Source organism: Gopherus evgoodei, chromosome 9, assembly GCF_007399415.2.
Source record: "Gopherus evgoodei ecotype Sinaloan lineage chromosome 9, rGopEvg1_v1.p, whole genome shotgun sequence".
In the NCBI taxonomy this organism is placed as follows: Eukaryota; Metazoa; Chordata; order Testudines; family Testudinidae; genus Gopherus; species Gopherus evgoodei.
The window spans coordinates 108,543,620-108,560,555 of NC_044330.1; the positions used below are offsets into that span (position 1 = coordinate 108,543,620).

Genomic DNA, 16,936 nt, shown 5'->3' on the forward strand with positions numbered 1-16,936 from the left:
GGGGCCTCACCTCACTAGGCCAAAGTCCTTCCAACCCTTCCCAGGAAGGATTAGGATCCCCCTTGAAGAGAAGATCCTATCCATTTGCTTGAGTCAGTTTAAACTCAGGCTTTTTATCTAAAAGTCCTTTCTTTGTCTGGTCTCTGGAGAATCCAATTTGAGCCAGGATATGCAAGCCTCTCCAGGTGCTGATACTTCTCTGGATGTGTTATGAACTAAGTGAATTTGCCCTAAACCGCCTCTACTGGTAGTAGTTCCTAGAGCAGCTGTGGCCATCTTCCCCAACGGAATTACGTACAGTTCCTGGCCCACAATAACACATAATCTTAATATAGTAAGATCTCCCAAAGATACTGCAGGAAATTGCCACACCTGTCACAATCACATTTTTGGCCCATTCAGTTTGTGATCTGCTGTAACCCCCAGATCCTTTCAGCAGTACTACTGCCTACCCAGTTATTCCCCATTTTGTATTTGAGCATTTGATTTTTTTTCCTTCCTAAAGCTCAGTAGTTTGCATTGTCTTTACTGAATTTCATCTTGCTGATTTCAAACCAATTCTCTAATTTGTCAAGGTCATTTTGAATTCTAAATCTGTTCACCAAAGTGCTTGCAATCCTTCTCAGCTTGATGTCATCCACATATTTTGTAAGTATACTCTCCATTCCATTATCCAAGTTATTCATTAAAATACTGACTAGTACTAGGACCCAGGAGCCTGTGGGGCCCTATTATATACATCTCAATTTGACAGTGAACCATTGATAACTACTCTTTGAATATGTTTTTTCAATTAACTATGCTCCTAGTTTATTGTAATTTCATCTATATTTCCCTAGTTTTCTTATGAGAATGTGATTTGAGACTGTAACAATAGCCTTGTTAAAATCAAGATCTATCATGCAGACTGCTTCCCCTCTATCCACTAAGCCAGTAACTCTGTCAAAAAAGGAAATTAGGTTGGTTTGGCATAATTTGTTCTCAACAAATCTATGTTGGCTATTCCTTAGCACTGTTATCCTCTGACAAATTGATTGTTTAATAATTTGTTCCAGTATCCTTCCAGGTACTGAAGTTAGACTGACTGAACTATAATTCCCTGGGTTCTCTTTGTCCCCATTTTTAAAGATAGGTTCTATGTTTGCCCTTCTCCAGTCCGCTGGGACCTCACCCTTTCTCCATGAATTCTCAGAGATAATCCTAAATAGTACATCTAACTTATCTAAATATTCCTGAATGTGTTCGTTGCTTATTCTGACTTGTGCTTATTCCCCCTTGTTAGAGATTGGCTTAAGCCCGGAAGCGTGAGGTTTAGTATCGCTTCCTAAATTTGTTAGTACAGTAGAACGTTGGAGTTACGAACTGACCAGTCAACCAAACACCTCATTTGGAACCAGAAGTAAGCAACCAGGCAGCAGTAGAGACTAAGGGGGAAAAAACAAATACATTACAGTACTGTGTTAAACATAAACTACTTTAAAAAAAATAAAAAGGGAAAGCAGCATTTTTCTTCTGCATAGTAATACAGTTTTGAAACTTTCAAAAGTTTGCAACTGAACATTGACAAAGAACTACCATAATGTTTTGTTCAGAGTTATGAACAACATGCCATGCATTCCCAAGACGTTGGTAACTCTGAGGTTCTACTGTGTAACTATTCTAATGCTGAATATTCTTGATATCCATACACATGTCCAAGTCCTCCTATAGTTAGGATTATATTTATCAACATTGAATTTGATCTGCCATTTTGTTTCCCAGTCACCCAGTGCTGTGAGATCCCTTTGTAACTCTTCACAATCTGCTTTGGACTTAACTTTCTTGAGTAATTTTGTATTGTCTGCCAACTTTACCACCTCACTGTTTACCTCCTATTCCAGATCATTTATGAATATGTTGAATAGCACTGGGCCCAGTACAGACCCCTCGGGGACACCGCTATTTACCTTCCTCCATTATAAAACTGACCATTCATTCCTACATTTTGTTTCCTGTCCTTTAATACATTATGATCTATGAGAGGACCTTCCTTCTTTTCCCATGACTGCTTACTTTGTTTAAGAGCCTTTGGTGAGGGACCTTGTTCCAGCCTTTCTGAAAATCGAAGTAGACTATATCCACTGGATCACCCTTGTGCGCATGCTTGTTGACCCCCTCAACGAATTCTAATAGATGGTTGAGGCATGATTTCCCTTTACAAAAACCGAGTTGACTCTTCCCCAACATATTGTGTTCAGCTATGTGTCTAATATTTCTGCTCTTTTCTATAGTTTCAACCCATTTGACTAGTACTGAAGTTAAGCTTACTGGGCTGTATTTGCCAGGATAACCTCTGCAGCTTTTTTAAAACATTGGCATCATGTTAGCTATCCTCCAGTCATCTTGTGCAGAAGCTAATTTTAGTGATAAGTTACATTCCACAGTTCTGCAATTTCATATTTGAGTTCCTTCAGAACTCTTGTATGCATACCATCTGGACATGGTGTCTTATTACTGTTTAATTTATGAATTTGTTCCAAAACCTCCTCTAGTGACACCTCAATCTGGGACAGTTCCTCAGATTTGTCACCTAAAAAGAATGGCTCAGGTGTGGGAATCTCCCTCACATCCTCACCTGTAAAGACTGATGTAAAGAATTAATTTAGCTTCTTTGCAATCATCTTGTCTTCCCTGAGTGCTCCTTTAGCACCTTGATCATCTAGTGCTCCCATTAATTGTTTGGCAGGCTTCCTGCTTCTGATGTACTTGAACATTTTTTTTGCTATTAGTTTTTGAGTCTTTTGCTAGTTGCTCTTCAAATTCTTTTTTGGCCTGCCTAATTATACTTGACTTGCTGGAGTTTATGCTCCTTTCTATTTTCTTTAGTAGGATTTGACTTCCAATTTTTAAAGGATGCCTTTTTGCCTTTAATGCATCTTTACTCTGTTTAGTCATAGTTGTATTGTTTTTTAATCCTCTTATTTTTTTTTATTATTTGGAAACACACTGATGTGGTGGTGTTTTTTAAAAGTTTCCATGCAGCTTGCAGACATTTCACTCTTGTGACTATTCCTTTCAATTTCCATTTAATTAACTTCCTCATTTTTGTGTAGCTCCCCTCTCTGAAGTTAAATGCTGCCATGGTGGGCTGCTTTGGCATTTTCCCCCCTCATAAGAATGCTAAATTTAATTACATTGTGGTCACCGTTACTGAGCGGTTCAACTATATTCACCTCTTGGACTAGACCCCGTGTTCAATATAGGACTAACCAAGAATTGCCCCTCCCCTTGTGGATTCCAGGACTAGTTGCTCCAAGAAGTAGTCATTAATGGTGTCTAGAAATTTTATCTCTGCATCCCATCCTGAGGTGTCATGCGCTCAGTCAATAGGGGAATAGTTGAAATTGCCCATTATTGCTGAGTTTTCTTTTTTATAGCCTAATTTCCCTGAGCATTTCCTAATCACCCTCCTGGTCAGCAGTATATTCCTACTGCTATACTCTTATTATTCAAGCATGGAATTTCTATCCATAGAGCTTCTATGGTACAGTACTGCAAAAGGATGGAAGATTTATTTCTCTTGTGCTCAGAATCCAGTAGTAATAAGAAAGGGTAAATCATGTAGGGGAAAACATAAGAACGGCCATGCTGGGTCAGACCAAGGGTCCATCTACCCAGTATCCTGTCTTCCGATTGGCCAATGCCAGATGCCTCGGAGGGAATGAACAGAGCAGGTAATCATCAAGTTATCCATTCCCTGTTGTCCACTCCCAGCTTCTGGCAAACAGAGGCTAGGGACACTTCAGAGCATGGTTTTGCATCCCTGCCCACCCTAGCTAATAGCCATTCATGGACCAATCCTCCATGAACTTATCTGTTTCTTTTTTGAACTCTGTTATAGTCTTGGCCTTCAGAACATCCTCTGGCAAGAAGTGCCACAAGTTAAACTGTGGTTTTGGAGCTCAAATGAAGGCGTGGAGGAAAAAGGTAATTCTAGCATTTGGGCTCCTGCTTAAGGTCAACACTATGATTTTGTTCATTCCAGGCCACATTCCAGCACAGATTCCTCCTGCACCTTTCTCTATCACAGTTTGAAGGGCACACAGAGCAGCAAGTATCAGGCCTGATTCGTGCTTAAAACTTAGGTTGACATAGCTATCGTGGTTAAGGGTATGAAAAATCCATACCCATGAAAGCTGTAGCTATGGCAAACTAACCAACAGTGTAGATGCAGCTAGGTCACTGGCAGAATGCTGCCATCAATTGCTATCGTCACTTGGGGGGGTGGAGTTCTTCCTGTGACAGAAAAACCCCTTCCCTTGCTGCAGTTGTCTGTGTCTACATTACAGGGCTACAGCGGCATGGCTATAGCATCCATACTGTAGACATGGCCTCATTCTTCCCACCCGCCTTTTTCAGCAGCAGCCTACTCTTCAATATGGAGCTGCTGTGGGCTGCATTTCGTTAAGTCCCACATGCTGATGCAGCCAGTGCTGCAGGCACAAGGTGCCTTCCCCCTGCTGCTATCTTGGAGGAGGGAGGCAAGAATCCCAACTCAGCATCCATAGTTGGCCTCACCCAAACTTGACAGGTCACAGCTTCATTAATTTACAGCAACGGGAGATGACTGACATAGCTTACTGGGAATTGCCATACAATCTATATTGAGCAGACTAGTGCCTAAACTATGCCAGCTGCATAAACACTAGCAGTGCTGGCACCCACCCTGAAGATACCAGTATCCAGATGGATAAACCTACAGCTCCCATCATAAGCGTATCTGTAGTGCCAAAACCCTGTACCATTCCAGTAGGAGTGTCTAACAGAGCCTATGGAGAGTAAAGCTAGATCCTTTAGATTGGCAGAGCTTTCTCAGCAAGTAGTTACTCATCTCAACAATACTTAATTAATAATATTAAGTGTACATATATAGAGAGACAGAACCTTGGGCTTTCCCTTAAAGGAAGAAACCAAACTCCAAACAAAGGTTTCTTTCTGATTGGGATCTTACTTGCAACACAGTCTGGGAGAATGCTAGGTAAGAGGCTATGGAAATTAGGAAAATTGTATGAGACTAGGTTGCCAATATAAAGTTGACCCAATTTCAGATCAGTTACCTCTGTGGGGACTGTGAACATGCTGAAGTAAGTAGCAACAGCTATAAAGAATTGGGAGTAAAGCACCAGATGAGGAGATATTGTAGCACACAGTTCTGGAATATTATGTTTAGTTCTTGTCATCTCCATACCATAAAGATGCCAATAAACTGGAAGGAGCTCAGAGAAGAACAAAAAAAAAAATGTCCAGGAGCTAGAGGGACCAAGAGGCAAAGAAATATAACTTAGATTATGTTGTTCGTCCTTCTAGTTCAAAGATGACTGTGACATCACTGATCGGTTTGGTATCTGTGAACACAAGTGGCTGACCAGGCCAATTTGAGCTTTGAACTGTCTGTGGCACACTGAACAAGAGATGCCACTATGGGTTATTTGATTAACAGTGGATATGCTGCTGTTGTGAGATTTATGCTTCTGGTGCTGCTTCTCTGTCTCAGCAGTTCTTCTCTGCTCATAGGCTGTAGCTCCAGTGTGGATGAAATTTCGTCAGGTAGAACAATCATAACAGAGCTTCCCAAATCTCTGGGTCAATACTGAAATGCCTTAAGGATAACTTGAGGGAGTCTTTGAAATGTTTCTTGTGGCCTCCCTGAAAGTGCTTTCCTTCCTTTAGCTCACCATAAAAGTTCTTCTTTGGCAGTCACTCATCTGACATTCTGGTGACATGGCCTGTCCACCTCATCTGTGATTTCATTAACAGTATGGATGCTTGGAATGCCTGCCCGTAGGAAAACCTTAGTACCTGGAACCTTGTCCTGCCATCTTATCTTCATCAGTTTCCTCTGACAATCCACATGAAAGTGATTCAGCGTCATAGCATGGCATCTGTACACTATCCAGGTTTCGCATGTATCAAAGTTGGCAGCAAGATGGCTTTGTAGACATTCAGTTTTGTTTGTTGATTGATGCTTCTGTGCTCCTACACATTTGCACGTAGTCTGCCAAAGGCCATACTTGCTTTGGCAATTCTGGTGTTGGTTTCATCATCGATGTGAACTGCACGTGACTGTGTACTGCTGAAGTAGGTGAACTTTCCATTGCCTGGAGGGTTTGGCCATTCACTGTGATAGCAGGATCTACATATGGCTTTCCTGATGTAGCCTAGTATATCACTTCTGTCTTGTTGTTGTTGATTGTGAGACCAACATTGTCACAAGCTGCAGAGAAATAGTCCACACTCTGCTGCATATCAGACTAAAGGGGGAGGGGGAAGAGTGGAAGGCAGATGTCCACAGATATTTGAAGAGTATAAACACCAGAAAGGAAGAAGAATCATTAAGGTGAGACAAGGCTGCAAAGAATAAGAAGATGAATACCAGGAAAGCTTGGTGGCTGCAAATTGTATCAGGCTGTGGAACAATCTTTCAAGGAAAGTGATGGAAACCCCGTTGCTTGTAATATTAATTTACAATGAGTGAGGGCAGGATAATACTGTAAATGGATGAATGAACAGACCTGGATGAACTGGCAGATCGTTTGTTGGAGCAGGTTAGTGTACCCACGCACACTGCTGTCTGTGATTGCAAGGGAAGAGAGACTGATGGATCTCCTTTCTTGTGTTTCTATAGAATACAACAAAGAAAAGATACATCTGATTTATTCAGGATTTCTCCCTTCCCCCAGTCAAGATTTCAGCCATGGCCCTCCCCATTTCACTCTTCATTCCCACACATACAAGTTTTTGCTCCTCTGCTTGGTAGTTATCTCTTAACTTTCTTCACTCCTTTCTCATAATCTTCCTCTGTTAAGCAGTAAACCCAGTACTGCAGAGTCTGCCAAATCACAGGAGACGATGTTGTAGCCACACCCAGTCCCTGAAAGCTTGGTGATGAGATTGTCTCCCCAGCATCATTGTGTACTTGTCCACCAGTCCTACAGGCCACCTTGTCTTTTGTCAACAACAGCACTTTGCCTATGATAAAATATGCCAAAAAAAAAAAAAGAGGTCACCACTTACTCACATAAGGGTAGGTTTAGACAAGATGGCAGGCTCCTGATGATGTTCCCTTGTGCTTTGTCTTTATTACATTGTTCATCTTCCAAAGGAGGCACTCAGACACCATGGTGATGAGTGTGGTGTACCTGCTTAGATAGAAGTGGGTGAGCAAAGAGGAACCACAATGCTTTTCTACACTGAAGTAGAGGCAACAGTCTACAGAGAGGGTTACACATCAAAATGAAAGTCATTGCATTCCATTTCAGATTGGTCTACAGTAACTCTTCCTAATCTAGCCTTTAGCCTAGTTACAGAGCATGGGATCATGTGGAATAGATGGCAAAGTACAGCTGACAAGCCTGTCATGTAGATTGTGGCCTCATCTTTAATATGACTGCTTGCATCAAGATTTAGCACCCTTTCATTATAAAGAGGGGGTGGCATCAAAGTGCTGCATTTCATGCACATTAAGTGCAGTTTTCAAACTTCTGTCAGATTGCCAATGAGGCCTTTATTGAATGCAAAGTGTAGATGCCCCCTAAACAGGTGTAAGAAGAAATAGCAGAGCAAGGGCATTTCTATGGACATTGGTCTATAGTGTTAGAGTGAAGACAGAAGTAATAGTGTGCTGATTGCTTTTGTATAAGTAGCCAAGATAGCATACTTCATGTTCACAACCATTAAGGAATCATAATTGCAACAAATCAGAAAGGAAACACAAAAGGGCATATTCTAGAGAAGAGGACAAGCCAAAGACCAGGATCAAATCTGATTCCCCTGTTCATTGAGTATATTGCCCAGATCAAAAACTAGATCTTTGATCTGTACAACCCAGGAACTAAAATAACATGCATCAGTTCTTTTCAAAGGATCAGTAAGAAACAATTCCAACCCAGTCTATGCTCTTGTAACACAACACACGACCTGTAACTCACTTTTATTAGACATTACAAACAACTTTATCTGAAATTGCTTTTGTTCATTCAGGAATGTTTGTATTAATTGATATTTTCAATAAATTCTGTCAAAGAAAAAGGAACGAAAAGGTAGATAATGTGCTTTGCACACTGATCTAAAACAAGGAAAGGAATAGTCACCTAAGTCAAATGCAGTGAAAAGGAAAATGTAAGAGAAATATCAGGCCAGGAAAAGCTAGTACTGAGGTGTTTTAATAGCACAGAATTTTTTGAGATGCAAGATGGTGTCAGGAGACTTCAATTTTAGTCAGATTTTCCTAGTTCTGGTGAACAAAGAAAGGATGATGATAGGTTGCATTAAGAATAAAAGAATGATATTATAATGTAACTATATAAACAAATGACATACTCTGACTTTGAAAACTGAATTCACTTCTGGTCATCCCATCTCTGCATGTTTAGATCTAATCTATAAGTTTAGAGGTGTGAAAAACCTCTATGTAGAAAGATTGAGAAGATTAGGACTGTTTAGTTTGTAGAGAAGATGAATGGAGGGGACATGACAAGCACATACACAATTCATTATTTTAGCAAAGTTCAGTAGTGAGCTCCTATTTTACTTACTCCAGGTGAAGAACAAGGGAGACCCCAATGAAATTAAAAGGCAACAAATTTAGAAGTGTTTGTTTTTAAACAGTTTCCTTTCATTACAACACACCCACCACCTCCCCTGTGGAACTCACTACTACAGTATAATAGAGGCCAAGTGCTTAGCACAATTTTGAAAGTTAAACATTTACATGAATAAGAAGAATATCCACAATTGCATTAGATAGGATAAAAGTGCATAAGAGTTATAAACCCACCACTAGCTACCTGGAATTAGGAAGAAAATTCTCCTATGGACTAGCTATTCCATAATTGCCATTGCCAAGAGTTCTTTCTTCGAGTGTCCTCTGCATATTCCCACTCAATGGGATTGCTAACTAGTGCAATCTGAACGGCAAAATTTTACTAGCCATAGCCACTGGATCATCCACCTGCTTCCCTTGGCCTCTTCCCCTCTACCCCCCAAACTCTGAATGTTCTAGGACAAGAGTTTAAAAAGAAGCACTCCACTGCCTCAGTTCCTTCAGCTGTGACCAGCTGGACAGTTACATGGTTGCTGTAGGATCCTTATGGAGCTGTAGTAGGTGGGTAGTTGTTATATAAATACATAGTGTTATTTAGAGCTATTAGTTAAAGTATAACATACTGGATCCAGAAGACTAAGGAGTCTGGTTTCAAAAGATGTGGCTGAAGCCCAGCAGTATCCCCAATGTCAGATACACATGCCAGCTGCTTGGCATGTTTTGAGAAGGACATTTTCCCTCTCAGTGTCTGATCTGCTCAACATTTGCCACAAGGGCAAAGAGGGACAAAACTGGCTTCAGGCAATTCCATTGCAGGAAGCGCTGATGGCGGCGGCCAGTTCTCAGAGACCAGCTTCTGCTCTGCCTCTAACCAAATGAGCCAGGGAGAAGCAAGATTGTGCTTCTGTGTCAGATGCAGGATCCAAGAGAGCTAAGGGTCTGACAAAAGAGAAGGTCTGGATCAGTGACAGCCTGTGTTTCCACAGCTGTCCTGGTTCAGAGAGACTTTGTTGCAGTACCAAGGAAAAATGTGCACCCCTTATTGGGGTCGGCCTCATTACAAAGAGCTACTCAGAGGGATTAGGACTTACCGGGATGGAATCTCATAATGGAGCCAGGCTTTGATTCAAGATTTCAGTACAGAGTTAGGAGTCATACATGGATCCAACAATATCAGACCCGGAGGAGCCTGTCCTGAGGGTGAGATTTAAGGATCCAATTCAAGAACTGAAGAGGGTTTGCTAACTAGCACACCGCTGCGTAGCATTACAGTTAAAGCAGTAGTTCATCAGGCAACTCCATCCATGGCTCTGTTGACAGCTGAGTCAGTACTGCGTCTCAGCACACGTCACATGTGGTACTACACCCAGTCAGGTCGACTGCTTCTCTGACAGCCAGCAAAGAAGAGGAAAGAGTCAGGATCCCTGTGCTGCTATCTTGTCCTAAGACCCCTTCAGGACCCCTGGAGAAGAGCTTCTCTCTGCTCTCCTTTTTCAATAAGGTTATTGTCTCTGTTCCCATCTGAGCCACAAATGGATTGGGGCCAGAAGAGCGATGCAGATCGCAGGTTAGAGCCAGGAAAAAATTATTATAATTAGTTCACTGCAGCCCCACTGGATCCCCGGGCATAGAGGTATTTCCAGCTGGATTCATCAGTGAGATTTTGACTCAAGTGGCAGGTACTTCCCTGAACAAAGTGGTCTCACTGGCCATTTCTGGCACCTTATCAGGAAGGACCAACATATGGGGTCAGACCTTCAGCAAGACAGTATGAGGAGGACATTCAGTTGTCAGATCCAAGGGATAAGGACCAGCCAATGCAGCTTACTCAGAACAAGTCACATATGGAAATAGGTGAAATATTATCCAAGGAGGAGGAACTGGAGCGGGAAGATTCAGAATTAAGGGATGTGCCTTCTCTGGATGAAAATGTTGAGGACATCTCAGTATCATCACCAGCAGAAGATGCTGTAGCCTTTCATGAGTTAGTATGGTAAATGTCCAAAATGCTCCATATTCCTTCTGTTAGAATGCGATGATTGCTCCACAACATCTTCAAAATTTGAGGGTCAGCAGCTAGTCAAGAAGTCATACTTCTCTTGTTAGAGGGATTGCTTTAGTCAGCAAAGATAGTCTGGAAAACTCCCTCAACCACTTAGCCTGTCTAAGAAGGCAGACAAATTATATCAGTTCCCTCAAGAATGACTTGCTGTATTTCATACTCATCCACCTCCTAACTTGGTGGTGGTTGAAGTGGCACTTTATAGATTAAAAGGTGCCAAAGATCACTCTGCTCCATTGAATAAGGAAAGGAAGAAGCTGGAGGCATTAGGGAAAAAAATATTTTCTTCAGCTACATTAAACATGCGCATATTCAACTAATGAAGTTGTCAAAGCGAGGTACCAATACCATCCCTGGAGCAAAAAGCCCTCTTTCCTTAATGTGCTCCCAGAGGAACACACAAAGTTATCAAATGCCATTTTGACTGAAGGACAGAATGTTGTTAAGCAACAGTTGAGAGCGGCTTTTGACTCCTCAGATACTTCAGCAAGTTCTGTAGCTTGGCTCACTAAGGAGACATGGATGGATAAGATTGTTGAGACTTCTTCATGAGATAAAAAGAAGGATTGAGGACCGTCCATTTGAAAGAGAAGGTCTGTTTAGTATTCAGACTGATGAGGTACTAGAGAAGAGGAACAATATAAGAATCTACTGCCAAGGTTTCCTTAATACAGGGAAGAGGCTGTCTTTGACTCCATTACCCAAGTATCATAGGCAGTACCCTCCTTCTTCATCTCCTTCACTTGATTACAATTATCAGAGAATACCATATCATTGCCAGCCTCAACATTATACCTCACAACACCAGCTACAATAGAGGAAGAAATTTAAACCTTGCAATAATAAAGGGAAAGTTTTTTCATCTTTGTCTTCTATGGTTCCTCCAAGACATCAAATCTGACATAAGGACACAGAGCTTCAAACCAGTCCCTTTGGACTTTATTTATGCACAGTTTGTCCTCTTTTTATTACCAGTGGGAGTTAACTTGTAATATTCATCTGTCCAATATTATTATTTCATGCAGTTACGCAATTCAGTTCAAAACCTTTCCCTCAGCAACCAACTTACTTCATATCTGGTCAGAGATCAAAGTTATCTCAATTTGTTGAAAAAAGGAGGTTCTGTCTTTACTAATTAGGTGCAATAGAAGTAGTTCTGCAAGATCACAGAGGGAAGAGGTTTTACATGCATTATTTTCTAATCTCAAAAAAAGATGAGGGACCTTTGGATTGAAGGAGTTGGAACATTTATAGAAAGAAATTTAACTTCTATAATACCTTCTTTTTCCCTCCAGGATTAGTTCGCAGGTTTGGACTTAAAAGATGCATACATCCACATTTCTGTAAGACCATGTCAGCGGAAGTACCTGTATTTCATTACTGGAGAGAACCATTTTCAGTACAAGGTCCTCCTTTTCTGGTTGTCCACAGCACCCATGGTGTTTACAAAATGTATGTCTGTTGTGGCAGCATATCTAAGAAGATGGGGGTGTATGTATACATGTACCTAGACAATGGGTTAACAAAAGTATCATCCAGGGAACAGATCTTACTACATGTAAATCAAACATGTTCACTATTTGTCAGCCTGGGATTATATATAAATTGGGGGAAAGTCATGCCTAAACCATAGTCAAAGGATTCTTTTTATAGGAGCCATAATGGATTCAACTGTGGGGAGAGCTTTTCTAAAAGAGGAGAGAGATGTCAAAATAAAAAGATGTGTACATCACCACCACCAGTTACTAAGACAATCGATTCTTTTCTTCTTTTGGTTGCCAGGTCTGCTGCGTCAACCACAGCACTGATTCCTTATGCTCGTTTCCAGATGAGAGAACCTTCAGCAGTGGTTACCAAAGAATTAGAAATCAGATTTAAACATCATGCATTGAAAAATATTAATTCCATAACATCATTAATGTGGTGGGCAGACCATCATAATGCAATAAAGGGTGTTCTTTTCAATCTCTCTACACTGTCAGTAATACATGCATCTACCCTAGGATATGGAGCCTATCTGAACATCAAAATGTTGGTCAGAGATCATTGGTCACCAAAGGAAAGGAACTTACACATCAATATTTTAGAATGGAGACAATTGGACTAGCCCTTAGGTCTTTTCTACCTCAACTCAGAAACAAAGCAGTTTCAGGTAGTAACAGACTATGATAATGTCATATCTAAACAAGCAAATGGACACTTACTCTGTGAAATTATGCAGGGAGACCAAGAGTATTTGTGTAGAGTGTGACAGTCATCCAGTAGCAATTCACGTAGCAGGGGAACAGAGTGCCATTGCAGCAACAGTAAATGCTAGAGATATTGTTCCAGGGCAGACAGAGGCAAAGAATCAGTATCGGATGCTTTCTAATACACTGGGATCAGGGTTTAGTTAATGCTTCCCCCCATATCCTCTTATTCAAAGAGTGATAAGTTAAGACAGGACAAAGTCTGGGTGATTTTAATAGCACCATTATGGCCTAGGAAACAGTGGTATCCAGATTTGATACATCTGTCAAAAGGATTAGTGGAACCTTTAGCACTGATGTCAGACTTGTCACAACAAACAGGGAAAGTCTATCATTCGGACCTTTGATGGACCTGCATGGGGAGTAGACCTTTAGTCAGACTAGAAGAAAGCCTTTAATTAGAAATTACAGCATGTACTGTTGTGTTCTAGAAAAGAACCCACACAGAAAGGCTATAGTCTTAAATGGAAAAGGTTTGTATTGTGGATTTCCATGTGTAATGTGGATTCATATAGGGCAACAATTAATTATATATTAGAGTATTTATTGTATCTTAAGAAGACACCTCTTTCCTTATCTTCAGTTAAGGTTAATCTCTCGGACATATCAGCATATCATATATCTGTAGAGGGAAAATCAGTCTGTACTAATGATACAGTTAAGAGTTTTATAGAAGGCCCTAATAATTTGTATCCTTCAATAAGAACTCCTATACCCTTCTGGGATCTTAATGTAGCACAATTAATGAGACCTCCCTATGAACCTCAGGAGAGCTGTTGTTTTGTCTATCTGTAAAAACTGTATTTTTGATAGCAATCACTTCTGTAAGATGCATGTGAATTGCATTCATTAATGGCTGATCCACCATTTACTGTCTTTCATAAGGATAAACAGGTTCTTTGCACTCATTCTAAGTTCTTACCAAAAATTGTCTCTGATTTTCACATATATCAATCTATAATTTTTCCTCAAATCCCATACTCAAGATGGAGAAGCTAAATTACACACATTAGATGTGAGGAGAGCATTATCTTTTTAGTTAGACAGGACTGAACAGTTTGCACAGTCTTCAAGGCTGTTTATAGCTTATGGACCAAAAAACAAAGGAAAGCTATTTCTGTACAGACTGCCTCTAGATGGGTTAGATTAGGTATATATGAATCTTAAATTGTTGGGATTATCCATTCCACAGGGCATCAGAACCCATTCAATTAGATCAAAGGCATCTTGCATGGCTTTCTCTATACATGTTCCCCTGTTAGAGAGATGCAGAGCAGCAACCTGGTGTTCTGTTCAACTTTTACTAAACCTTATTCTGTAGACCTGCAATCCAGGTCGGATGCAAAGTTTGGCAGGACAATTGTATATTCCTTGTTTAACTAGAACTCCAGCTCCCATTATCCTGGGTCACAGTACTGCTTATTAGTCTGTCCCATGAATGGAAATATGCATAGGACACATAAAAGAAGAAGTTAAGGTTAATACTTCCCTGTAACTGAGGTTCTTTGAAACAGACTCTGCATATTCACACACCCTGCCCATCTTTCCCCACTACCTTGAAGTCCTACTTATCAAAGAACTTGGGATCCTGGGGGATGGAACTGAGGCAATGGAGCGGCATGCTCCTTTCTAAACCCTTGCCCTAGAATGTGCAGAGTTCAGGGGTGTGTGGGAGAGGTAAGGAGGCAGTTGCATGGATGCTCCAACGGCTATTGCTAGTAGAATTTTAGGCTGCACTGGTTGGCACATCCCAGGAGTGGGAATATGCAGGGGATGTACAAAGGACATTGGTTATAGGTAAGTAAACTTCATTTTTTACACTTTCTTCTGAAACATGTGGCGCTGGAAAATGTCAGAGACAGGACACTGCACTAGAGAGACAGGAAGTCTGAGCCAGAATGACTCTTCCTATATTCTATATTCTTAGTCTGGCTGTGTTTAGGCAGGTCTAAATAGTGCCACCACAAAGGGAAGCCGAAACACTAATTTTTCTGCATTAATCTCCTTTCTGTACACAGAGGGAGCCACCTATAGAAGAAAGAGTGAATTAGAGCAGGGAAGTGTTGATAGCGATGATGCTCTAGGGGAATGGGTCCTTATTCTTACAGTTCCAAGGAAAAGAAAATGTGGAGCCTAACAATCCTTAGCCCAGCCTTAGGATAGAGTCCAAAGCCACCAGAATCAGGGTATCAGGTTATAGGTTGTGCAAGTGCTTAAGAAAGTAACTACATGTTTTTATTGGTCAATTCTGGAATTAGAAATCAGAGCTGGATCACGTAGGCCAGGTGTTCACATTAGATCACCTAGGCCAATGGTTTGCAAATTGGTCTGCAGAATGCTGGCTAGCCATGTGATACTGGCTTGCCTCCTTTTCTCCAGCTGTCAAATCACATTAAAAGAATCTAAAACACATTAAATACTGTCCTAATATCACTCTTCCATGTCAGCAGTTATCCTCAGGGATAATATTGCATCACTAACGGGAGGGGAGATGGGTCTACAATAATGACTAGGAGGGCAGATGTCCATAAAACAATATGCACATTGAGGTGTGGTCCACTCCATGACAACTCCCTGACTGGGGCAACTACTGCCCTACAGGCCAGTGCAGAGATGGTCCCTGAAGCTGAGTGCCTCCTAGTGAACTGCCTAAACCAATTAATTTTAGTCCCCCATTCACCTGGGAAACTTTCCAATCATTAATGGGAAATAGATTGTGTGAGCCCTGCAATATTCTAATCTCTGGTTCCCTTTGTGTCATTTACTTGCATTCATTGATATCTGCATTCACATTCAGTTTTGGCTTTCAACCCACACTGCTCCCCACAGAAGTTCACAACTGTACTGTGAAGGTATTCTGGGAAGATAAGAGAATTTAGTCACCATGTTCATTACTTCTAGTTGTGCACTTCCCTTACTTTTCCATCAATGGAGCTTTCTTTCCCCGAAATGATTACTCAAAGAAGGCAGACAGGACTGATTGTTCTGCTTCAGTATTGGCTCTGGGGTCTCTATCCTGTAATGACTCTTCTTCACATCAGTGTTTCTATGACCATGGCTACTCGTTCACAGCACACTGTCTGGCTATCACTCCCATTTCATCTTGGGCATGGACTGAAATGATCAGAGTCCTCCCAATACTCACCCGATGAGCCTTGGTCATTGAGACACCACTCGCTGTACACTGGAATGACAGCAGCTGTAACACAGCTGGCTGCTTGCACGCTTGTCATTAACTCCCTATAGCTCTGCAGCTCTGCTCAGCCAAAGGTGTTGTCAGACGTCACCAGTGGAGTGGTCAGCTCTATCCAATGTTGGTAACAGTTGGCTGGGTGTGTGTGTGTTCTCCCTTTGTGCTATCCCAGCTCTACGCAGATAGCTGGCACAGCAGATCTTGAGCAAACCACACAGTGACCGCAGAGTCCAATAAGGTATGAAGGAACCCGGCCAGGTTTATTGCCAAACGAAAACAGCCTGCCTTTTGCTCACAACTTAACTTTGCTTTATATTAGCACAGTCTTGATTGTTACTTTAGTTCAGGCCTTAGGCCTCATACTAGGCCTCTGATATAAGGGTTTATGTTTCAGGGCCTCATCTGACTATAAGTTTGCATGTATATTTTTTGTTTTTACATTAGCTGTGATTTTAATTGTAGCTGGTCTTCTACAGGCTGAGTTGGGGGTTATGGATATTCTAGGGTACTTTGTTATTGGGCTTTTTGGTTTGTTGGGTTATTTTCTGACTGACCCTCAAGAGCATATACTGAGAGGGCTCAAGTTACTTAATGGCAGCTATCAGCCTGAACAGCAGTGTTTGTGCCCTGTAAACGTGCCTGCTGAAGGACACCTCACAGTTGGCCCTGTCCTGCCTCTCTCATTTGCACAACCTCCTAGCTGGAACTTAGTGCCATATTTTGGGAGGGATCCGGCTGCTGGGACAGGTAGAGACTGATCCACTCCAACAGATAGTAGTTACCTGTTTAGGAATGTCAAGTTCCTCCAACAAGCATTGAGGAAGCTGCTTCCACCATCCTTATACATCTGC

At 41.4% G+C, this 16,936-nt stretch overlaps 1 protein-coding gene across 4 annotated transcripts in view; it reads left to right on the forward strand.

Moving 5' to 3' along the window:
* NONO (non-POU domain containing octamer binding) overlaps positions 1-16,936 on the forward strand; it is a 117,311-nt gene that overhangs the window by 37,032 nt on the left and 63,343 nt on the right. The window contains exon 11 of one of the 4 annotated variants that reach the window (XM_030575922.1): positions 12,426-12,612. The exons of the other annotated variants lie outside the window; for them this stretch is intronic. Within the exon in view, the coding sequence (XP_030431782.1) occupies positions 12,426-12,521 (96 nt within the window). The 3' untranslated portion in view covers positions 12,522-12,612. Of the gene's footprint in view, positions 1-12,425; positions 12,613-16,936 lie in introns of those variants that run through there. 4 annotated transcript variants of the gene reach the window in all.